This window comes from Saimiri boliviensis, chromosome 15 (genome assembly GCF_048565385.1).
Source record: "Saimiri boliviensis isolate mSaiBol1 chromosome 15, mSaiBol1.pri, whole genome shotgun sequence".
Taxonomy (NCBI): Eukaryota; Metazoa; Chordata; class Mammalia; order Primates; family Cebidae; genus Saimiri; species Saimiri boliviensis.
The window spans coordinates 73,834,356-73,859,297 of NC_133463.1; the positions used below are offsets into that span (position 1 = coordinate 73,834,356).

Below are 24,942 nucleotides of genomic sequence, written 5' to 3' on the forward strand. Positions count from 1 at the left end.
TACCTATGCAACAATCTTGCATGTTCTTCACCTGTACCCTAAACCTAAAATGCAATTTAAAAAAAATATTTTTTTTTTTGAGACAGGATCTCACTCTGTTGCCCAAGTTGGAGGGCACTAGTGCAGTCTCAGCTTGCTGCAACCTCCACCTCCTCAGGCTTAAGCAATCCTCCCACCTCGGCCTCCCAAGTAGCTGGGACTACAGATAGACACAATCACACTCGGCTCAGTCTTTGTATTTTTGGTAGAGATGGGGTTTTGCCATGTTGCCCAGGCTGGTCTTGAACTCCTGACCTCAAGTGATCCACTCATCTCGACCTCCCAAAGTGCTGGGATTATAGACGTGACCTTCCTGCACTCAGCCCAATTTTTAAATTGTTAAAAATGGATGTAATACTTAAGAAATAATTTGGCAATATCATGTGAATTTAAAAGTACAGTAACATAGAACATGAGAGTAAGACTGTAGATTTATAGACCCTTAGATGCACTTTACAGGTCATCTAATCCAACTCTCTCTTAAAAATAAGGAAACTGAGCACTAGTAAGATTAAGTTATTAACCCAAAGTCTCAGAGCAAATTATTGACAGTTGCAGACATCCTGATTCAATCCAATATAATTTCCACTTTCATTCTGCTTCCATCTTCAGTGTCTCTATGAAATGATTAAAACATTTATTAATTAGATTTTTTAAATCTATTTCATTTAGATGTACCTAATTAAAAACTGTGCAAATATTCACTAGAGGATGACAATTTGTAGCTGAAATTAGAGGCAAATCTAGTAAATTTAGAAGAAGTATTCAGTGCAGTTGCAAAAATAGTGAGTAAATGAGTAGATTATTTAAGTAGAAAAGTTTGTTTTAAAACATTTTTATGGAATGCTTTATTTTGGGATCTTACATCCAGTTTTGGTTTCTATCTTAATGAAAGACTAAAATAATCCAGGGGTGTAAAATGGGAAAACAGCTGGTTGAGTTCTAGATTTGTTGAAAACATTGATTTGAAGTAATAGTTTATTTTTGTCTTTAAATTCAGCCAGGCGCGGTGACTCATGCCTGTAATCCTAGTACTTTGGGAGGCCAAGGTGGGCGATTTACTTGAGCTCAAAAGTTTGAGTTCAGCCTGGCCAACATGGTGAGACCCTGTTTCTACTAAAAACACAAAAAATTAGTGGGGCATGGTGGCTTGCACCTGTAAAACTCCCCAGCTACTCAGGAGTCTAAGGCAGGAGAATTGCCTCAACCTGGGAGGCAGAGGTTGCAGTGAGCCAAGATCTTGCTACTGCACCCCAACCTGAGTGACAGAGCAAGACTCCATCTCAAAAAAAAAAAAAAACAGAGAGAAAATCATACATTAGAACAGCGGATCTCAAATTTTATCACTAATAGAATCACTTGAAGGACTTGTTAAAATACAGGTTGCTGGGCTCCACCCAAGGGTTTCAGATTCAACCCTCTGGGACGGGACTTAAGAATTTGCATTTCTAACAAGTTCCCAGGTGATAGAGATGGTGCTGTTAGTCCAGCCTATGACCACACTTTGAGAATGACTAGATTAGAGAAAGCAAATTATAGTACAAAGCAATCATACGCTGGTGAGGGGATTATACATTACAAGCTGGTTTCTTTGATATTTGTTAGGTAAAAAATTTGTATTAATGAGTGTTTTCATACTTAACAGAAAAACCGTAATAAGGGCACTAAGGCATTATATTATGAAGACTTCTGAGTCATGACGAGATTTCATTACATTAAGTGTGGTTTAAATTATATAGTTAAATGTGCTTTTTTAGTAATAGAGCTACTATTAGAAAAGGAAGTATTACGGCAGGTTTGAAAATATGGGATCTATGTGTAGAGTAACTGTAGTCACTCCCTATCCTTGTCAACCCTTGCTACAGGCAGTCTTCTTAGTTTTAGTCATTCCGATGGATGTGCAGTGTTATCTTATAGTGGTTTTAATTGGGTTTTCCTAATGATCATTAAAATTGAGTACCTTTTAATGTGCTTATTTGGCATTTACCTCTTTGGTGAAGTATCTATTCAAATCTTGTGTTCCCGTTTGTTATTGGACCAGTTTTTTAATCATTACATTGTAAGAGCTCTTTGTGTACTCTCAATACAAATTCTTTATCAGATATATGATTTGTGAGTATTTCCTTCCAGCCTGTTTTTAACAGATAACTTTTTATTTATTTATTTTTTTTAAGAGACGCTGTCTTGCTCTGTTGACTAGGCTGAAGTGCAGTGGCATGATCATAGCTCCCTGTAGCCTCTAACGTCTGGCCTCCAGTCATCTTCCTGCCTCAGCTTCCTGAGTAATTGAGACTACAGACATATGTCACCACACCCAGCTAATAAAAAAAGAATTTTGAGACGAAATCCCACTCTGTCACTCTGTCACTCAGGCTGGAATGCAGTGACTCAATCTTCACTTTCTGCAAAGTCCACCTCCCAGGCTCAAGTGATCCTCCCACCTCAGCCTCCTGAGTAGCTGGGACCACATATGCCAACCTCCATGTCTGGCTAATTTTTTGTGTTTTTTTAGAGACAGGGTTTCACCATATTGTCCAGGCTGTTCTCAAACTTCTGAGCTCAAGTGATCCACCTGCCTCTGTCTCCCAAATTGCCAGGATTACAGTTGTGACCTGCCACACCCAACCTAAAAAAGATTTTTTTTTCGGAACAGGTCTCTCTACGTTGCCCAGGTTAGTCTCAAACTCCTGGCTTCAGGTGATCCTCCCACCTCAACCTCTCTAGTAGCTGGAATTACAAGCTTGAGCCACTGTGCTTGGCCCAAACAGATTCTTTTGAAGAACAGAAGTTTTAAATTTCAGTGACATCCAGTTTACCAGGTTTTTCTCTTATGGATTGTGCTTTGCTCTTGTATCTAAAAAAATCTTTATCTAACCCAAGTTCCCAAAGATTTTTTTCTTTATTTTTCTAGAAGTTTTGTAGTTTTAGTTTTTGTATTTAAGTCTGCGATTCTTTCTGACTGACGTTTTGTTTATGGCATAAGGTACCAGGTATATCAAAGTTTACTGTTTTCTTTCTCTCTTTTTTCTTTTTATATGGATAGCCAATTGTCCTAGCACCATTTGTTGATGAGACTGTTTTTTCTCAGCTGAATTGCCCTTGCACTTTTGTCAGTTAAGTTGTCCCTATAGGTATGTATCCATTTCTGGACTCGATTCAATGCTCTCTTTTTCTATCTTCAATACCATACTATCTTGATTTTCTGATGCTTTATGATAAATCCTGAAATTAGCTAGTGTTAGTCCTCCAATGTTGTCTTTTTCAAGGTTGTTTCGGCTGTTCTAGGTCCTTTGCATTTCCTTGTGAATTTTAGACTTGGCTTGTCAATTTCTACAAAGAAGACTGCCGAGGTTTTTATTGATATTGTATGCCTTGCAGCCTGGAAGCTCTCTCAGGATGCTAAGGTGGGGCATTTATACATCTTACGTAGTATGCTTCTAGTCACTCTCCTTTTCTCCTTGCATGATGATGTCTAATGTCTTACAAACCTTTTTAAAAACTTTTTCTAGTTTTCGTTTATTTTGGTTGTTTGAAGCAGGAGACAAATCTAGCCCCTGTTAATGGCCAGTGGAAGTATTATGACAGGTTTTTGATAAACAACAGGGTAACACTAGACTTGTACTTGAGAAAGAGAATTGACAACAACATGGAAGAACTATTAAAGGGAAAGAGATTGGAAAAGGAAATCACTAAGGAAGCAAATCAATAATCTGAGGAAGAAACAAAGATTGGAATTAAGGCAGCTATAGTTGGAAAGGAAATAATAGTTGACTTGAGCAGGCAGAACAGATAGACTTTTGTGACTAGATGCGGAGGACGCTAATAGCGAGGAGTCTGAGATGACTTTGTGTTTTAGGTTTTGCATGTAATTTGGTTCTGTTTGATTGCAGAGATTAGATGTCTGTATGTGGGATGTTATTGATTGGAACCTCCCATTTTATAAATAGTTCTGCAGTGTTAGAATTGATACCCTGGAGTTCAGAACCAGTTACTCAGTGCATATTAATAGTTCTTTATTTCTTAGTTTACAGTTCATTATAATTGTCCTCCAAAAGCAGATACATTAGTGGGTGCTTATTCCCGTTATAGAAGTAGTTTACTTCACTCAACAAAGATTTCTTTTGAGGCTTCTAGTAGGTTTAAGTGTTTATGGATTTCTTTTTTTTTATAGGAAGCTTTTTTTTTTTTTTTTTGAGATAGAGTTGTGCACTTGTTGCCTGGGTTGGAGTGCAATGGTGCGATCTCAGCTCACCACAACCTCGCCACCTGGGTTCAAGCAATTCTCCTGCCTCAGCCTCCTGAGTATCTGGGATTACAGACATGTGCCACCACGCCTGGCAAAGAAAACCTTTAAAGATGGAAAAACAAACAATCTTGGAAGTCACTGATTATTTCAGTCAATTGAATTGAAAATAAAATATCTTTAAAATGTCAATATAAGTAAGGAAAAAATAAAAATTACTTTCTAAAATATGAGACATCTTTTCAGAAACCTGCAGTGTGTGGAAGTGTAAATATAAGGAGATATGCAAATTGGATGGGATAAGTATAATTATATTTGTAGCAAATTATGATAACTTACTTTTTAGTAGTGTCAGTGATTTAAATTTTAAAAGATTATTTGCTGTTATTTTCATGAAATCAAAGTTTGTTTTTTTACTTTCCAAAAATAATCATAGAAATTATTCTCCAACAGGTAGGAATGTGCAATGGAGTTGTTTCCTCCTTTTGTGATTGTGACACTTCCACTCTTTCCTGAAAGAAGTGTTTCTCCCCACAAAATACTTCTCATTTAGATGGACATTTGAGAGTTAGGTAAATAACAGAGATTAGTCTGTCATCATGGATCTTATAACCTGATAAACTTCTTGTCAGATATCTTGGAATCTTAATGCTTATGGGACTGATTTGTTTAATTAAACTGTTCCTTCATTAACTTTCTATTTTAAAGCAGGCTGATCCTATTCATATCTTTTTCTCGATATAAACGTATTTAAAATAAGTGTAGAGATACACTAATCTCACGCAGTTGCTATCCACGTGCAAGCTAAAGATAATTAACCTTTTTTGAGTAGCTATCTCATTTATGAACTTATTTGATATTTTTGTTCTTGATCCCCCTAATTCTCCCCTGACCCTTTTTTTTACTGGTGTGGTTTATCTGATACAGTCGGCATCTTTTCTGATCTAACATGTATGAATCTTAAGAGCGAATTTGACAAGGTTTTATGACCTAGAAATGGTTTATGCCCAAAGGATGGTAATGATTGAGGTAGTTAGGTGAATGGACTCTGTTATTTAATAGGTGCTGATTTAAGTCCTCCTTCTGCAACTTATTACTATATGACTTTAGTTCAAGGTACATAACCTCTCTGAGCCTGTATTTCTTTCATAAGATGGGGATAGTGATAATGTCTTCTTCACAGAGCTATTGTAGTAAGGAATAAATGAGATGATGCATGTAAATTGCTTAGCGTAATGTCTGTCACATAGTACACACGCAATAAATGTTTGCTATTTATTTAACTTCCTGACAGAAAACTAAGAAAAATAACATTGTCAAATGTATGTATCACAGAAAATAAGGGAGACTAGCCAATGAATTAGATGACAGATTGAAATTCAGAAAGACCTTCTTTCTAACTCCTGAATGAAATGCAGTGTCAGATTTCAGATTCATGAAATATGATAGTCTTAAGTTTTTAATTTTAGGTTATAAAATTCAGCAGTACTAATATAGATGGGAGAGATCTGGCTTAATAATACTTTTTGTTGAGTTTTTTCTTTCTAAATTTATTTTCTTTTTTAGAGCCCTGGTCTCTCTCACTCAGGCTGGAGTGCAGTGGTGTGATCATAGCTAGCTATACCCTCAAACTCCTGGTTTCAAGTGATCCTCCCATCTCAGTCTCCTGAATATCTGGGACTTTACAGGTGCATGTTACCATGCCTGGCTGATTTTTTTTTTTAATTGAATTTTTAGTAGAGGTGGGGTCATGCTTTTTGCCCAGGCTAGTCTCGAACTTCTGGCCGCAAGTGATCCTCTTGCCTTGGCCTCTCAAAGTGCTGGGATTACAGATGTGAGCCACAGTGCCTGGCTGGTTTTTGTTGTTGTTATTGTTGTTGTTGTTGTTGTTTTAATTGACAAGGCCAGTGTGTGATCAAGTGGTGCAGATGTAATGGTAGTATTATCACGGTCTTCATTGTTTAACTTATGGCTATAATTATTGCTTTTTATTCTGAAGTTCATCTTTAAAGTGACAAATGAAGCACGCTTAAGTAAGGCAGGGCAGCTTGGTCAAAGGAATTTGATGATTGTTATTTATCCTGGGAAGCAAAGATTTGCAGGGGAGGAGATATTTAATGGCTACCTTCAGATCTGTGAAGCACTGGGATCTGGAAAAGAACTGAGACTTTCTGTTTGACCCAGGAGGTAGCTCTTCTGTCGCTCTGAAGTAGAGGACCAGAATTTAAGGCCTGCTTCTGATATTGAGGGGAAGTAGTTAACCTCTCTGAGACTCAATTTCCTTAACTATGTGAAGCAGAAAATAAAATCACTCTGTGCCGAAGTTATGTGGTGTAAATAAGTCAATGCATGTGAACGAGCAATTTGTATTTATTGTTGTCATTGCCTGGCAGTGTTCTAGGGAGGTGCTGAATCAGCTCTCTCTTTGGAAGGACTCTAATAAACAGAACTGTTCAGCGGTGGAACAAGCTTTCCCATCACACTAAGAGCCAAACTAAGACCAGAGATTTACATCAGGGCTTTTTAGGAAATTTTACATGGAGTAGAAGTTTGTAAAAGCTCTTTGAGAGAGGATACAGTGTTTGCCTTATTCACCACTGTGTTCAGGGCACCCTGTACATTGCTAGGCATATGGTCTGCTTGGTAAGTATTAATTGAATGAGCAAATGGAAGCTCCTCCACTAACACTCATATTCTAATCTTTGTTTAGCATCACTCTTTTTTTGTTTTTAATATGGTATGTGTTGTCTTCTGTATTAGTCTGTTCTCATGCTGCTATTAAAGACATACCCGAGACTGGTAATTTATAAAGGAAAGAGGTTTAATTGACTCATAGTTCCACATGGCTGGGCAGGCCTCACAATCATGGTAGAAGGTAAAGGAGAGACAAAGTCATGTCTTGATTGGCAGCAGGTAAGAGAGCATGTGCAGGGGAATTCTCCTTTATAAAATCATGAGATCTTGTGAGATTTATTCACTCTCAGGAGAACAGCACAGGAAAGACCTGCCTTCATGATTAAATTACCTCTCATTGGGTCCCTCCCATGATTCATGGGAATTATGGGAACTACATTTCAAGATGAGATTTGCATGGGGACACAGCCAAAACCTTATCATCCTCCCACCTGTATTTATTTGTCCTTATGTTGTTATTTTAGAATGGAAATTTTGTCATTAAACTGAACCAGACACTTTTCTATCTGTTCACCTACACTTACTAAAGGGTAGAGCACAGAGATACAATTTTCACTGTGAAACTTCCTGGGAGTAGTTTCTCCTCAGGTGTAGCCATTTTTAAATTTATTTCTGCTGTTTCTATAAGTATTTTAATTTCTATAGTCCTTTTTAAAAGGGATGCCTTATACATGGAATATTTCTGTGGGATTACTGTCCCAAGAACCTCATAGCAGTAGTTGCCTCTAAGGAGAGCATTTGGGGATTGGAGATTCCACATGCTAGTACTGTTTGAATTTTTCAGTCATACACTTGATTACTTTTTTAGCCATATGCTTTATTAATTTTAAAAACGTCTTTTAAGTGAGTGGGGAAAATGATTCAGAAAATTCTCGCTTAAATGGAGAAGAAGATTTGTATTGGGAATATTGCTAAGTACAGTTAATACAGCAAAATACCCCCATTTATTAAGACTCTCCTGTGTTTGAGGCGTCATATTGAGTACTTCACCTACGTTCTCATTTAACTTTCTCAATAATCATATGAAGGCTGGATGCAGTGGCACACGCCTGTCATCTCAGCAATTTGGGAGGCCAAGGTGGGAGGATCACTTGAGGTCAGGAGTTTGAGACCAGCCTGGCCAACATGGTGAAACCCCATCTATCTCTACTGAAAGTACAAAAATTAGCTGGGCATGGTAGCAGGTGCCTGTAATCCCAGCTACTCAGGAGGCTGAGGTTCAGTGGGCCTTGATTGTACTGCTGCACTTTAGCCTGGATGACAGAGCGAGACTCCCATCTCCAAAAAAAAAAAAAATCATATGAGATTTAAGCCTTATTTATTTATTTATTTATTGGTCTTTGCTGCCACAAATTCATGCAAGAGCCTTGGTATTTGGTCAAAGCCAGGCTCTATTTCTTAAGCCTCTTGGGTTTCTAAGTCATGCAACTGTAGATAAGACTTGAGTACAGCCAAGGACTTGAAGACCAGAGAGAAATGGCAGTTGTTGAAATTATGTTGTTTATGAAATACTCTTGTGGCCTTAAATTCACACTTTCTTTCCAGTCTACCAGAGATTAGATAGAAATGGACAAGAAGGAATGGAGAAAAGATAAGTCAAATGAAAGACAACTGACCATGAAGATTTGGAGGCTTTAGGTAGCCAAAGAGGGTCTGTGGATATGCTTTAAAATGACAGATTTCCATAGCCTGAGATTCATAATGCTTTTGATGATTGACAAAGATTGATTCTATGATTTTATTAATTGAATTCATCATATAATTTATTTCAAACAGTATACTGAATTATACCACTATCATGGTCATTTATAGAATATTAACATACATTCTAAAGAAATATCTGTCTATAGATCTGGTGGTGTCCATCACTCTGAGGTAGAACTATTTATTTAAATCAATCAGTCTCTCCTTCACTTTCTCTCTTTCCTAAAAGAAAGTAATGTTTAGGAGAATTCCTTTAGGTACAGAACAGATTATTCATTACTCCCTGACTTTTGCATGAAGTGTGTATTATTTACTTCTGTGTAGTAGTCCAGACGCTGACTTGTGCCTTCCATGGTAACTTTGTCAGTCTTGAGATCAGTCATAACTCCATTATTTATTAACTATGTGGCCTGGGGCAAATTTAGCATCTGGGAGCATCTGTTTCCTTATCTCTACAATATGTTTAATAATACTGAATTCATGTTGTTGAAACAAAGGACTGGGTAAGGTGGTAGGTGCAAAGTGTCTGGCATGGACTCAGTGCTCAGTGAAGAGCTGTTCCGTTTTAAAAATCGATGTCCTCCTTCTGCCATCATTCCCAAGTGTTTTTGTTTGATGGTTTTAACTCTAACGCAGTCTCTGTGGAGAGGAGTGAGGCATTCATTTAGGCTCTACCTCAGTCTGGTCAACATCTGATGAACACTTTCTCATCCTTCAAGACACAGTTCAAATTTGCCCTCAGCAGCTAAACCTGTTCTACTTTCTATAGATAGTGTTAGCTGCCCCTGCTTGCTTTGAAACGTTTTCCCCCTCTGCCTGACATGTGTGTCAGTCAATAAGCGTTTGCTAGGCAAATGAGTTTCTGAACTTGGGGGAGGGGTGTGGTGTTTACAAAACTTCTCATGGAGCACTGCAGTCTTGTGAGTTCAGTTTCATGCTTTGGAAGTTAGTAGTAACAGCCAAGAGAGCTAAGAAGATGGTTTTCACTTGCTACTTTTTTGTTCCAAGCGCAAAGCACTTTCAGTATTTAGACTAATTACGTTTGCAGAGTAGTTATCCATTCTATAATGATAATAATGACAAATATTTTGTTAGTGCTTACTGTGAGCCAGTCCCTGTGCAGATCATTTTACCTACATTATCTCATTTAGTCTTCATATCAGCTTTCTGAAGGAGATACCGTTATTGTTCCCATTATATATAAAAGGAAATTGAGACTGTGGTAAAATGACTTGCCAAAGACTACCTAGCTAGTATGTAATTTCATAAGGCCTAGATTTGAATGAAATCGAATTCCAGAGCTGGCTTTGTTGGTTACCGTATTACATCGTTGCTCTTCTCTATCACCATGATGAGGGAATTGTGTTCGCGGGTATACATGACTATAAAGGTGACTATTTCTTGAGGATTTCTCCCATAGTCACTGTGTTTGTAAAGAAGCCCTGACACTAGCTTGTGTCTTGCACTGTTAACACTCTTCACTATGGTTTCTGGTGGATGGCAGTTATAAAACATGTGTTCAGTTTTGGTTTTTTTGTTGTTGTTGTTTTGGTTTTTTTGAGACAGAGTTTTGCTTTTGCTTCCCAGGCTGAAGTGCAGTGGTGCCATGTTGGCTCACTGCAACTCCGCCTCCCGGGTTCAAGTGATTCTCCTGCTTCAGCCTCCTGAGTAGCTGGGATTACAGGCATGCACCACCACACCTGGCTAATTTTGTATTTTTAGTAGAGACAGGATTTCTCCATGTTGGTCAGGCTGGTCTCGAACTCCCGGCCTCAGGAGATCCGCCCACCTCAACCTCCCAAAGTGCTGGGATTACAGGTGTGAGACACTGCGTTCAGCTGTGTATTCAGTTTTAATTTTGTCACACTAATATCTATGTGGAAAAATAATTATAAGTTCGAAGTACAGTGTAGTGAGAAGTAACCAAGTTCCTATTAAATATTGCTCAAGGAGTGAGTAAGTCATTAAATTCAACTCCTGATGAATATATGATTGCTTAACATTAGGCTTCCAGGACACCCCCCACCCCATACACACACACACTCATAGAGGTAGGTGCATGTGTAGATGTGTGCTGCTAGAGACAGTTGGAGCTATAGTAGAAAAGAAGTGTGTTTTTTTGTTTTGTGTGTTACGTTGTAGTGGGTAGGGGTCAGAGATATGCTTGATACTGTGATTTGTTTTATTTTATCCAAAAAAAATAGATGTCTTGTTTACAAAATATCAAAAAATCATGTTTTAATTTGAAGAGATTGGGAAATACTCGTATTCTGTTTCAGAAAGTAAAATCTCCCAATATATGTCCCATTTATTCTAAGAAATTTAAAATACAATCAGGCAATCCTTCACCACCTTTTTTTCCTTCTTCCTTGCCAAAATGGACATATGTACTTTATGATATTTAATATTTATCAGAGTCTTCTGAGTATATGAATCATGTTGAATTAGAATCAGCAGCCCCTTAAGAACATTAAATGTCTGCTTTGTCTTAGCCTAGTGTTTTACTAATAAAATGCGTGGAATTGGATTTAATCCACTCTGTATAATTGGTGTTGTTCCTGATCAGACATGCCCGTACATGGCTTTGTAGAATTAAAAAACACTTGATTCTGCAGTTTTTATTTGTTTAGGACCAAATTTCAGGAAACAGCTTGGCCATGGCCAAAATTATACAGTGGAATCAGAGACATAAAATTGGAAGGAATAAATAGGTGAAATTTGTCTTGAGGGTGTGCCTCCCTAACAGACACATATACACACAGACACACATATAGGTGCCCTAGTTGTAAAGTAAAGAAGTTTTATGGACCCATTAGGTATGAAGTGTTTGGTTCTGTTCTGGGGATTAAGGAGGATTCTGGAAAAGGACCTCATGGCTGAGATCATAAGAAACAGCAGAGCAAAGCAAAAAGATATCTGGCAGTGTAATGAAGTAGTAGACGTAAATGTTTATGCATATGATAGGGAAAAGAGTAGGGAGAAGGTGTCTCATTTTCGTTAAAGGCAGTTCTACTGAAGCCCTGGGGGATGATGAGGGATCTCATTTAGCTCTGGGTATCATATGCTACAGGACCTGTTTCATCTTGGTTTCCCAAGCCTCAGGGCTGGGCCTCCCGAGATTCTCTCCAGTGAATGCCTTAGGCTACAGCTAGAGGACAGATGTGGTTAGGGAAGGGCCCTATTTAGAATAATTGGTCAAAAAGCACGTTATTTCCCTCCCTTTCTTGCAGAACTGGTGGCTGCTCTGGAATGAAAGTTTGATTGGTCTGTTGGCCATACCCACCTGGACTTGGAAAAGCCAAGAGAAAGAATCTTCGGTTCCCCCATCTGCTGTTGCTTTTAAACCTGTGGCCTAGAAAGTAGCATTATACTGAACAAACAGGATATGAATAGACAATGCTGGAACTGACACCAGATAAACTCATGAGTCCATGCTGTACTACATAAGGATTGTATTGCTACAGGCTTACTACCTACATCTCTTAGGCGCAAAGGACCTGGAGTTGGTCTTGCTTGAGAGTCTACATCTATAAAAATAGCTAGTTTGTTCCCTCCCTCCCTTTCCTTTCTTAGACGATCCCTTCTCCTTCATTTTGCCCCTGGCCCTTCACATTTGCGATAACCAGCATTGCTTTCATTCTTTCATACTTGTTCCTGCCTCATTCATCATCTCCTCTCATTGAAGTCTCATGAATTTTGAGTTGAATTTGATTATAACACAAAATCACCCATTTCTGCTTAATGTTCTGTTGATCATAGAACTTTAATGCCTATTCAACACTGCAAAAAGAGAATAGTAAGGTAGTTATATAATATTGCTGTTAGTGCGTTTTGACATTGAGTAACAGATGACATGTCTAATGAATAGTGTGGCTGCTTAGATTGCATAATTATAGGTTTGTTTAACTTTAGGGAAATCATATGCAGGCCATTTAGAGACTTTTTGTATAAGTATTAGAGCACTTCAGTCTAAAAAGAAACCCACTCCTTCAGTGATGATTGTTCTTTGTTTTTCCAGGGTTTGCTACTCAATAGGAAAAAAAAAAAAAAAAAAAAAGAAATAGAAACTATCTTTAAAGGATGGGTTTAATTCAGTGGCCCACTTCAGTCCACAGTGGTTTGGCATTGTGCTTATGACTGGGGTCATTGGGGACAGACATGCAGGGTTAATAGGAGGACAGCCTGGCACTGACGTACAGAAATACCTAGAATTTTACCATGTAAATCAGGGATTATCTGTGTCCTTTGAACTTGATTTTCTGGGATGGCAGTGGGGGGGCAGCTAGTTACTGTACTAACTTCTTGCAACAGTTTCTTAATTGGTATATCAGGTGACAGGTCTTACAGAGTCACCAAGGCACTGTGAGACTTCTCCATGTATTTATTTTGTAAATTAATGTTTATATATATCATTTAGGTTCATTTGATTAACAAAAGCAAGGGCTGACTCAAATAAATGTTACAGAATGACTCAGTGAAGGAATGAATATTCCTAGTTTCCCAGACTCTGCTTGGCAGAGCTGGGCAGAGGGTATGGGACGGCGGGGGGCGGGAGTCAAATGTGTGGCTGATAAAAGTGATTTTTGACTTCGAGCTGTATTCAGAAGTAATTCTACAACCTGAAGCCTTCCAGTACTTCCCTACCCCTGAACATTTCTCTCCTGCTGCTCTTCATTTGCTGTCTGGTAGTCAGTCTGTAGCTGCTTTCATCTCTTGCTGCTGGTACTCTTGGCCTAGTACAGGCTTGACCTCTTAGCAGCTGAAGTTGACTTAGTTATTCTCCTAGCATTCTCTGGATGACTTGATTGCTCTTACAGCACTTCACATTAGCTTTGCTGATATGAAAGGTCAGTTTTCACTAATGTCAAAACTTACTCATCTTTGAAAAGGGGGAAAATCCTTTTCTTTTTGTTATCAGATTCTTTAAGGAATTTGGAAAGAGCTTTCCAGATCCATGTCTGATAGCCACTGAGTGGCATTGCCTCGTGTCCCCTTTGGAAATGTTCTATGCTAACAGATCGCCAGGGAGCTGAGCTGAGGCTCTGGGTCTTTGACTTTCTCCTGCCTGAAGGTTTGTTCCCCGGATATTCATGGAGGAGTTGGAGGTGCTTGTTCTTCTCCTTGTGTTTAAATACCTTTTTGCACAGGTGGGCAAGTTTACAGACTTTGCAGTTAGAAAGCCAGAGTGGGAGGCCTGACACTGCTGCTTACTACCTTTGAGGCCTTGAGCAAGTTGCTGCAGTTTTCTCATATGTAAAGTGGAAATAAAACTACCTAACTTACGTTGCTCTGAGATTTGATGTAAGTATGAAGTGCTGGTACATAATAGTGTTCCCTAATTGTTAGCTACAGATAATATATGTGTATATACATATAAAATCCTTGTCATTACTTCCCATGTTTTATCATCTGCACTAAACTTCCCTAATGCCAGACTTGCAGAAGTGTTGTATAGCAATGCTTTTCTCTCTGGAGTCATCATTCTGTGAATTTGAGCATTGCTCTTGGTTTCTACCCACCACCCCAGTGCTGGTACCATCTTTTTTCCTATGAGAAAATCACAATGAAAATATAAAATAGGCAAGTGAAGTGATACCACATATTCTCTCTTACATTTTAATTCTTTTGAATCTCTTCGATAGGACAATTTATATTTTAGTGAAAGTTTAATTTTCAAATTTATGAAAATATAATGGCCTTAGAAGAATATCGAAGGAAGAGTTGCTATAATTCTTTGTTGGATCCCAAGAACACTAAATCATTCTTGTCCTCAAATGGATTAAAATCTCTTTGGTGAAAGGAAACATGCAGATAAGAAAGGCAAGATTGATCATGGTGCCAAAATGTAGTAGTGTAGGTGTTAAGACAAATTAAGTGACGGAGGATATTCTTCTAGGCTGGTGTCATTTAAAAGCAGGTAAACCCTGAGCTCAGCCCTTGATGGATGTGTAGGATTTAATTTGGCATATATTCTCAAAAAGGGCTTTCAGTGAAAGTGGGAGAATTTTGATGATGGGAAGATATACTGTGGAATCAAGGGAGCCCCTGATCAGTCCCTCCACAACCACCCCAGCCCCCAGCTGATCAGTCCCTCCACAACCACCCCAACCCCCAGCTGATCAGTCCCTCCACAACCACCCCAGCCCCCAGCTGATCAGTCCCTCCACAACCACCCCAGCCCCCAGCTGATCAGTCCCTCCACAACCACCCCAGCCCCCAGCTGATCAGTCCCTCCGCAACCACCCCAGCCCCCAGCTGATCAGTCCCTCCACAACCACCCCAGCCCCCAGCTGATCAGTCCCTCCACAACCACCCCAGCCCCCAGCTGATCAGTCCCTCCGCAACCACCCCAGCCCCCAGCTGATCAGTCCCTCCACAACCACCCCAGCCCCCAGCATCTTTTTAGTCAGTAACCAGCTCTGTGTTTGTGTATTTATCCCTTTTCCCCCCTCCAAAAGTCTCTAAGATTTATTTGACCTGTTTGCCTTTTTCATGAAACACTGTACTCTTCATTCCCCACTTCATTTCTTTTATAGAACAGGACACAGATTCCCTATGCCTTCCCTGGTCTGTTGTTTCAGAAACATAAATGCAAGTCAGGTTCTTATTACTGCAGTCAGGAAATAAAGATTAACAAGAAGAACAAAAAGAATTACAAAAATCATATTAAAATGGCTGTGGCAGGTTGTTACTTGATAGGGACATTCTCATGACCTGTCTTCAAGATACTCTTGTGGGAGCTCTTCTAGTTCTCATCTTAGGTCTCTGGTCTGTCAGCTCCTTGCTACAGCAGACCAAGACCCCCTGACTACAGTTATCTGACTGGGCCCTGCTTCCAGATGTGCTGTGATCCTCAGTTCTTTTTTAAATTACCTTCCTGATCTCTTCTGGTGTTTCCCCTTCCTTTTGTTGCTTAGGCTGCACTGTTCTTCACTAGTGATCTTCAGCAGCTTGTCCCAACATTCTTGGGCCCTGGAGACTGAACTGAGACAGCCTGTGAGCCACAGTTAGGCTTCAAAGATTCTTTACTTAAGCTTTACGTCATCAAAACTGACCCAAGCCTTGCCCATTTCCTCCTTTGCAGGAAGGTCTCTTTGGCCTTGAACCAGAGGTCTTCCTAGCATATATGGGACCCTGTAAATGAGAACTATCATCTTTATTTATTCTGTTTTGCAGTTCTTCTATAGCATTTTGAATGGTCTTAGGCACGTTCTGAGTACTTTCAAAAATTAACTCATTTAATCCCAGAGGGAGATTGCTAACATTCTGTTTCCACTGATTTCAGCCCCTTAAAGACTTTCATTTCTTATGCTTCAGACCAGGTGTCCCCAAACTATGGCCCTCGGGCCGCATGCGGCCCCCTGAGGCCATTTATCCGGCCCCCCACCGCACTTCAGGAAGGGGCACCTCTTTCATTGGTGGTCAGTGAGAGGAGCACAGTATGTGGTGGCCCTCCAACCGTCTGAGGGACAGTGAACTGGCCCCCTGTGTAAAAAGTTTGGGGACGCCTGCTTTAGACTTTTGCTCCCAACAGATACTTTAGTGGGTATCTATTTAGTTTTGGGGCACCTCTAATTATTCAGAATTTTGGAAAAGCAGTTTATGATGTTAGTCTTTGCTCAGGTTACCAGCTTTACCCACTTTTTTGACCAGTTTCAGTATCAGAATCTAATATCTATAAAATATACTGATTCATTAAGAAAAACAAAACAAAACAATGCTTTCTTTTAACTAGATAAGGCTGATATGAAACCAGTAGTTTATTTTTCATTATTTTAAATGAAAAAAATAAAATATAGGTTAAACTAACCCCTAATCCATTTACTGAAATGTAACTGTAAGTACAATGAAATGCCTAAATAAATTACAAAATATCCATTACATTAGGATATAAATTGTTTAAAATTCACTTCTTTATCATCAAACAATATGATTTTTAACAAACAGTTGCTGTATCTAGAGCAATATCAACATGTTGGTACCAGCAGTATCTAAGCAGCATGTCCATTTTGTTGACATTCAGAAATTTTCAAAATAATAAACTCTCACTCTAATGATCTAACGGTTTTATTTGGAATATGACCTGAGCCTTTTTTCACGCGCCATTTTGTTAAACATAAATTTAATTTAGGGAACTTAAATACAGATTTTTCTTAAACATTACATATATATATCTCAATGTAAGTTTGGGGGCCGGGGGAGGGTGCCACCTAGATAGTAAAAGCTAAAAGGTCTTGGAACCAGAAGCATATTAACCCAGGAGATAGTCTATGTAATACTTATAAGTGACTATTGTAAAATTAAAGTATATGTTTTGGACTTACCATTATTTCATGGCTTTGGAATGACCTGTGGTATTATTCTTCAGAGTAGACAAGAAAAGCTGACATTTGTCTGTGCTAAGGTATTTGAATGGACAGTCTGAGTAGGTGTATTCCCAAATGTGATTTAAGAAAGTCAGCTTTATTTTCTTTTCATTTAGTTATCTTAAATTCGAAGTTTTTAGTTGAAATTTTAATGATCTGTGTTAACTATCTTTTCCTAATCGATGAAATTATGTTTAGAGCTTGAAGAAACAGTTTAAAAGCACTTTTAACAACATTACCTGGCCCTTCTATTTGCCAGTTCCTTTTTTTAGACTCCTGTTCCCTGAGGGTATTTTAATTTTTTAAACATAGAAAACATCGTTGTTTCTTATGCTGACTAATATAGTTACAATAACTGAAATATTTGTGGATCTGTTTCTGCTGATTCTTACTCTTAGTGGCTTGTTTTCTTGTATATTATAGGTATGTAAGGTTTTTTGTTTTTATATTTATTTTTGTTTTAGCTTTTTCTCCTGTGATCTGCTCATTCTCAAAAATTATTTGTAGGGATTATTTGACACCTAGATTAAGAGCGTCTTCTCCAGATGGTAGCTATGTTTGCTTCTGCCAGATGCCTGTGAGTACTTGAGACCACCTCCCACCAAGATCAGAGACTGGGGTCTCTGGATCACTCAGGTTAGGGGAGCCCAGGCTGCAAATCCAGGAGGGTTGCCTTATGGCCAGTTTTTCGGAAACAAGTTTGTTTTCCCTTCCCTGTTCTGCTTCATGGCCAAGGCTAACCTCCCTTCAATCCCAGGCTGCTGGGAGGGATTACTTTTGGTTCATCTTTATACAAAGAGTTGGGATCTCAGCTTACTACATGAGAGTATGTGACTTTGACATTCTGTGGCCCCATTTCTCATTTTTGTTTTATTCTAGATTTTGCCCTGGTTATTTCTTATTATCCTGTGACTCTTGTTTTTAAGATTTATTTATTTTTTCTACTTTATCTGATATCTTTGATTGTTTTTTCTTTTTTTGAGACAGAGTCTCACTCTGTTGCCCAGGCTGGAATGCAGTGGCACGGTCTCGGCTCACTGCAACCACTGCTGCCAGGGTTCAAGCGATTTCCAGCTAAATTTGTAGTTTTAGTAGAGTTGGGGTTTCACCATGTTGGCCACGCTGGTCTTGAACTCCTGACCTCAAGTGATCCACCCACCTCAGCCTCCCAAAGGTGTGAGCCACCATGCCCGGCCACTATCTTTGGTTGTTTTCATTAGGAAGATTGGTCCAAATAATCTAGCTCACTGTTATTAAAAGTGGGAAATCTTCCCTATTTGCCCTTTAGTAATCCTTCACGGTTTATGCAGCAGATATAAGACTGAGCTGCTGTAATGGATGAGGGAACCGAGGCTGGGAGAGGTGTAGTGATTGACGTAAGATCATATCCGCAAGGGTGCAGCCTGGAACTCCTGAGTACAAGTCTTCTTTCCAACCTGCAGCTGCCTTTGAGCTGTCTTCTACTGAGTATATTCTTAGAATTTTGAATGAAGCACCATATGGTAAGGGGATTTTTTTTAAAAGATGTAATATCTCTACAAAGATATTTAGACATTGACCGATGTAGATTATATTGATGCAACTTTTTCCAGATATGGCATTTTAAATGGAAAATAATAATTGCTTTTTTTTTTCTTTCAGCTGAAGTGAGTAGTGAATATAGTATGGACAAGGCGATGGTTGAATTTGCTGCAATGGATCGGCAACTAAACCATTATGTAAAGGCTGTTCAATCTATGATAAATCATGTAAGTTTATGCCACTCACTGATTATATATTTGTTTATTACGCACTGACCAAGAAATAGAAACACAAAATCAAAATTCTTCTCTATCCTTTAATGTTTCCTCATCCTTAGTGTAGCAGCTATTAATTTCCTCTTAATTTGGAAGTCTCATAAAATTGAAATTCTAAATATTTTCCTGGCTAGGCTACTTAGATTGATTAGCATATTAAATCTATTTTTTTGTCTCAAAATTTTAGTTAAGCCTTCTTTGAATGTGAGTAGATTTTTATAAAATGCTAAAAATTGCATGCAACTTGTTTTTATTGTTATTTGCTTAAGCCTAAAATTGAGGCCAGATTTAGTTACTCATTCTCTAACTAATACCCATCTATTGCCAAATTCTTTAGAATCAGATAATATGGAAGGTTTTAGAGCAAGTTTAAAAATAAAGAAGATCGGTATTTTGGTTTTTCCAGAAGCCAAACTTATCTTTGTTGACTCCAGCTGTCACAGGAACCACACATAAGACAGTTAAGGTGGGAACATGGCAACATCCTTTTCAGTAGTACTGTGTTGAGTAAGAAATGAGCAATACGATTGCAGTAATGTTTCTGAGAAGTCCTTTGTCCTCTGAGCAGTGGAAACTCCCCGTTGAACTGATTTTGTATACCTATGTAATAGGGTGTCTTGTATTTCTGGTTTCTTTATTTGCCTTTTCTTACTTACAGCTATGGGAAAATTCCAAAAATCAAGTATTTTACAAGATCGGCAACTACTCAGTGTAAGATACATTTTTAAATAAAGTTTAATACCTAAGCCAATGAAATGAGCATTATATAGTTATAGTAAGCTTTGTTTTCTTTTCTTTTCTTTTCTTTTTTTTTTTTTTTTTTTTGAGACGGAGTCTCTCTTGCTGTGTCACCCACAGTGGAGTGCAGTGGCACTATCTCGGCATACTGCAACCTCTGCCTCCCGGATTCAAGCAATTCTCTGCTTCAGCCTCCCGAGTAGCTGGGATTACAGGCACCCGCCACCACGCTTAACTAATTTTTGTATTTTTAGTAGAGACAAGATTTCACCATCTTGGCCAGGTTGGTCTTGAGCTCCTGACCTTGTGATCCACCTACCTCACCCTCCCAAAGTGCTGGGATTACAGGCATGAGTCACCGTGCCTGGCCAGTAAGCTTTTTTTAATGGTTTGTATTTAAGTATAGTATTTGACCAACTTTCAGAATATCTCCTTATATCCAGGTAATAAACTCATTCAGCTTGTAAGATTTTGATATTTCTGGCTATTGTGACTGTTAGTCCTGGTCTTACATATTTCTTCTATAGGAAAATATGGCAGTGACGTCATGTTGACATCATATTTGAAACTGAATAGCACTCAGACTAGAGGCTTTCAATTTCAGCTGAACCCTAGAACCAGCCAGTTTCTGAACTCTCAGAGATTCTGATTTCATTACTCTGAAGCAGGATTAGGGCACCAGTATTTTTTAAAAACTCATTCTAATATGTATTCAAGGGTGAAAAACACTGACTTAAAAGAATAAGACAAATGTTTACTACCAAAGATTAGAGTTAGTGCTGTTATATGGATCAGTCTTGCTTTGACCCTTATATTCTGTGGGGCTTACTTAATAAGCCTTTCTATCTTTAACTTTCATATCGTGCAAATGCAGTAGCACAGTGTATATTATAGATAAGAAAACAAGATTTTTCATGAAGTCAAAGAACTTTATGTTGATTTTTTTTTCCTATTAAACTGTAGGATTTACAGAGACTTAAAGTATTTTTACCTAAAGAATTGAACTCTTGGCTGGGTGTGGCACCTCACGCCTGTAATCTCAGCACTTTGGGAGGCCAAGGTGGGCAGATCACCTGAGATTCCTAGCCAACATAGTAAAAGCCCATCTCTACTACAATACAAAAATAAACTGGATGTAGTGGCATGCACCTGTAATCCCAGCTACTCAGGAGGCTAAGGCAGGAGAACTGCTTGGACCCGCGAGGCAGAGGTTGCGGTGAGCTGAGATCACACCACTGCACTCTAGCCTCTGCAACAGAGCAAGATTGTATTTAAAAAAAAAAAAAAAAAATTTGAATTCTTTCCCCTTCAGGACATTGAGTCACTCATTTAAAAAGTTTAAAAATTCTCTCCCTTTCCCACACTCAGTAGTTAGCAACATTTATTTTATCTCAGTTTTCAGCCCTAACCTTACACTAGAATAGACTGGAACATCTTGGATTTAGTGATTCCAATGCTTGTCAGGAAGGTCCCTGGTCTTATAGGAAGAAAAACATTTTTCTTTTATGATGCAAAGGTATGCTCTCTAAGCAAGCTGATTACCAGACCAAGAATAATAAATCATCATTTCATAAGGTTTCTAAGACGTGACATTATATCGACATATGACTATTATTTTGAGGGAAATGTTTTACACCACTTTATGTTCTTGAAGCTAAGGGTACTGCTATCTTACTGCTTGTGTTGGTGAGGGATGAAGAGTGAACAGCGGCTAGGGGCCAGGATGCTACAGTTGTTCAGAAACAGCAATGATCTAGGGATCTGAAGCTTTTCCAGCCCTGATTCTTATACTTTCTAAGTTATGATCCTTGATCAAGAAACCTAACCTCCTGAAACCTCATGTTCTTTGTCTGTAACATTCCTGCCCTGTGTATTTCACAGAATGGTTATGTGAATCAGATTAGATAATGTATAGCAAAACACTTTGGCATTCATAAGATTTGATGGGGTTATAAGATAACATGTTATTGCAAACTCAGATTTCCAAACAGAACTCCTTAGAGAAATGGATCAAAACCTTCTAAAAAGCAAGTATTTTGTTTTGCTTGCTTTATTTCAGGGTATTTTTTTTTTTTTTTTTTTTGGCTTTGACCTGTCCTATTGTGGAATTCAAAAGTCATATAGGATTAAGTGTAAGCTACTTAAGTTATTGCACGAGGTGTTCATAGCCTCTAAAGTGAATGAGCTGTTTTAAATAAGATTTTTTTTTAAAGGCACATAATGGGAACCCATACAGGTCGCATGTAACCCACTGCTCTGTCATAGACTTCTGCAAGCTGCGATACTTCCATTACTATAATATGTGCCTAGATTTGGATCTACCCTGTGGTCTTTCTGTTCATGAATTTTTATGTAGTCATGGAAAGCTGATTTTAAAACTTCTATAATCTTTAAAGAGCGTTTGAGTTTATTATTTAAATAGACACTCTCTCCCACTCTCATCTTCTTAGAGTTCTGAAGATTAAGCTCCTTTCGAAAAGGTTTTGGAAGTTTACTTTGGAACCTTAGAGGTGTGGGTCACCTTACCAACAATCCCTGGGAAGTCCCTTTGGCAATTAGCTGAAGCTCTCGGATTGCCTTCCATTGCCTCTCAAGAAAATAGAGCTCCTATAGTCCGCAGTGCCTGAAGATTTTATTTGGTATTGGCGTCTATTTTAGTCCTTTGAAACTGAAAAAAAAAAAAAAAGGACTTCGTTCCAGCTAATTTGTTGAGAGAATATTATGAAGTGAACACTTACATTCTCATACAGTCTCTAAGTCATTTATAAAAACTTTCAGGTTAAATGGGTTATATACCTGTCACAACTCTTTAAAAACTTCATTTAGATCCTCAGAGAGTTCTATATGAACTTTTTTGATATTTTTCAGTCATGAGACTACACATCATAAAAGTGTTTTGAGAGCTGTAAGATGGTACACAGATACATACTTTTTAAAAATCACTATTACAGCCACGGAAAAACTCTTTTCTCAGTTTCATACTGAGAACAGTGATGTTCTGAACACTAGCTAGGCTTCTGATGACCTAATGTTTCCTCCCTTGCTTCCTGTGCTTTTATTCAGTACATTGAAGAGACACTATTGGCTGGCATTTTGTTTTTGAGTTTTCATAAATAAATGAATAAATTTATCAACATTTGAATAAATGTTCAAGTAAGTGTTTGAATAAATATTTACTGAACAGCCATGTGCCAGGCACTTCTGGTTGCAAGAAATAGGAAGTCAATCAGCAAGGTCCATGTGACCTCACCTCAGGATATGCGAAGTACAGAACAGAGGACAAATATTTTACAAATGTTATTTAATTACTGTTGTGGTGTGTGCTACAAATTAAAAATAAAGCGTTCAGGGAGAATTAATAACCCAGGGGGCAATAATGTCTTCAGGGCAGGGAAGAATTGGGAGACCCCTTCTGGAGGAAATGATATTTAAGATTCAAGTCAGATGAGTCTCAACATGGGGAGTATGATATATTCTGTGACTTTTGCATGAAATGGAAGCACCTTATTTCTGATTGTCATGATTCAGTTTCAGAGTGCCTTAATCAATTCAAAGACTTATTGTGAAAATTAGCCCAGAAAAGGCCTACCTTTATATATAGAAAGTTAATGTTTATGGAATAGTTGAGTAACCTATCTCAGGTTGGTCAGTGATTCATTTATTAATAGATTTTTTAGTGCCTACTATATGCCAGGAACTATGCTTAGTTATGCAAGTCATGGCAGTAGTTGAATTAAGAATTATTTCTTTTTTTTTTTTTTTTGAGATGGAGTCTCACTCTATTACCCAAGCTGGAGTGTAGTGGCACGATCATGACTCAATGTCACCTCCACCTCCTAGGTTCAAGCAGTTCTCCTGCCTCAGCCTCCAGAGTAGCTGGGACTACAGGCATATGATACCATGCCCAGCTAATGTTTTTGTATTTTTAGTAGAGATGGGGTTTCACCATATTGGCTAGGCTGGTCTTGAACTGACCTTGTGATCCGCCCACCTCGGCCTCCCAGAGTGCTGGGATTACAGGCATAGAATTATTTCATTATTAATATTCTACCTCTTAAACAGGTGTTTTCTCTTTTGAAATGAGACTTTTTACTAAATATTGAATAAACCCAGCGGTAGTACTGTGTGTTTCTGATTATGTGTTTCTGATTATTTTAAACTAAACCTATAGTTCCAAACTGTGGGCTTCAAATTGCTCAGGGTAGGTTTGGAGAGTGAACACCAGTTTAGTTCAGAGAATCCTCACATCTATTTCTAGGTATGTGCTTTTTCAAGTAAGAGATGACAAATCCAACCATTATCATGGGGGTAGTCCTTGCAATGTTTTTATAACCTTAATTCTCACAAGGAAAATGATGGGAATGTAGCAAAATGAGAATGACCCAGCAAGTTCAGAGATTAGTGTCACATATATTTAGCAATTGATGGTGAAATATACACCCTCTCAGCTAGGTGTGTTGGCACAAGCCTGTAGTTCCAGCTACTTGGGAGGCTGAGGTAGGAGGATCGCCTGAGCCCAGGAGTTTAAGACCAGCCTGGATGACATAGCAAGACTCCATCTCTTAAAAAAAAAAAAAAAAAAAAAAAAAGTATACATCCTCTCATGATTTTGGTGACAAGTATAGTCTCAGGGTTTAGCAAAAATAAAGCTTGAGAGTCACATTATACTTCAATGTCTATTGTTTTTTATTATGATCTTTAATTGTGTAGTTTTACTTTAAGAAATTTTATCTCTTAAAAACATTTTCAAAAAGATGTTTCAAAAAAAGAATTTTCAGACTTTACCTATACCTTTTGTTCTTTTGGTATTTACTGCTTCTGAATGTTAATTTATTGGAAAATCTAAGTCTGTCTTCACTTTCCTCTAATACCCTCTTTTATGTTACTTGCATCTTATAGATTATAGAAGATTTTAAAGCATTTATATTGGATTATAGCCACATATTTGTTTTTGTTCTTTAAGTCAGTGTTTTAGAGCAATTCCTACCAGAAGCCTGGTGAGGCAGAATATTTTTCTTCTTAACTGGAGCAAGTAGGTGCTAGATCGGTCCATTTGTATTGCTTTTTGTAAATTGGTTCATGGGTATGCCCCATGTAGTGTGGTTTTTCACTTGATATGATAACCTGAACATTTCATATGCCTTTTAAAACTAGTATGTTGAGAGTTAGAAGAGAAGAAATGTATTTGAGTATGCTGTTGAAACCAAAGCAATCTTAGATATCATAAAGGAACATGGTGGGTCAAAGGTAGAGTTTATCTCGGCTCTGTCATTATGCAACCAGTTTTGACTGTTTTTGACATAGCACTTCCCTGTGCCTCCTTGCTGTTCACCCTTCATCACCTGATAAGTTGTGCCTTTTT

At 38.2% G+C, this 24,942-nt stretch overlaps 1 protein-coding gene across 4 annotated transcripts in view; it reads left to right on the forward strand.

The window, feature by feature from the left end:
- NSMCE2 (NSE2 (MMS21) homolog, SMC5-SMC6 complex SUMO ligase) overlaps positions 1–24,942 on the forward strand; it is a 277,542-nt gene that overhangs the window by 42,272 nt on the left and 210,328 nt on the right. For all 4 annotated transcript variants that reach the window (XR_012514171.1, XR_012514172.1, XM_010344246.3 and 1 more), the window contains exon 3: positions 18,688–18,794. Coding sequence is in view for 2 of the 4 variants with exons in the window: in XM_010344246.3 (XP_010342548.1) it covers positions 18,688–18,794 (107 nt within the window). In the remaining 2 variants the exon portion in view is untranslated. The remainder of the gene's footprint in view (positions 1–18,687; positions 18,795–24,942) is intronic.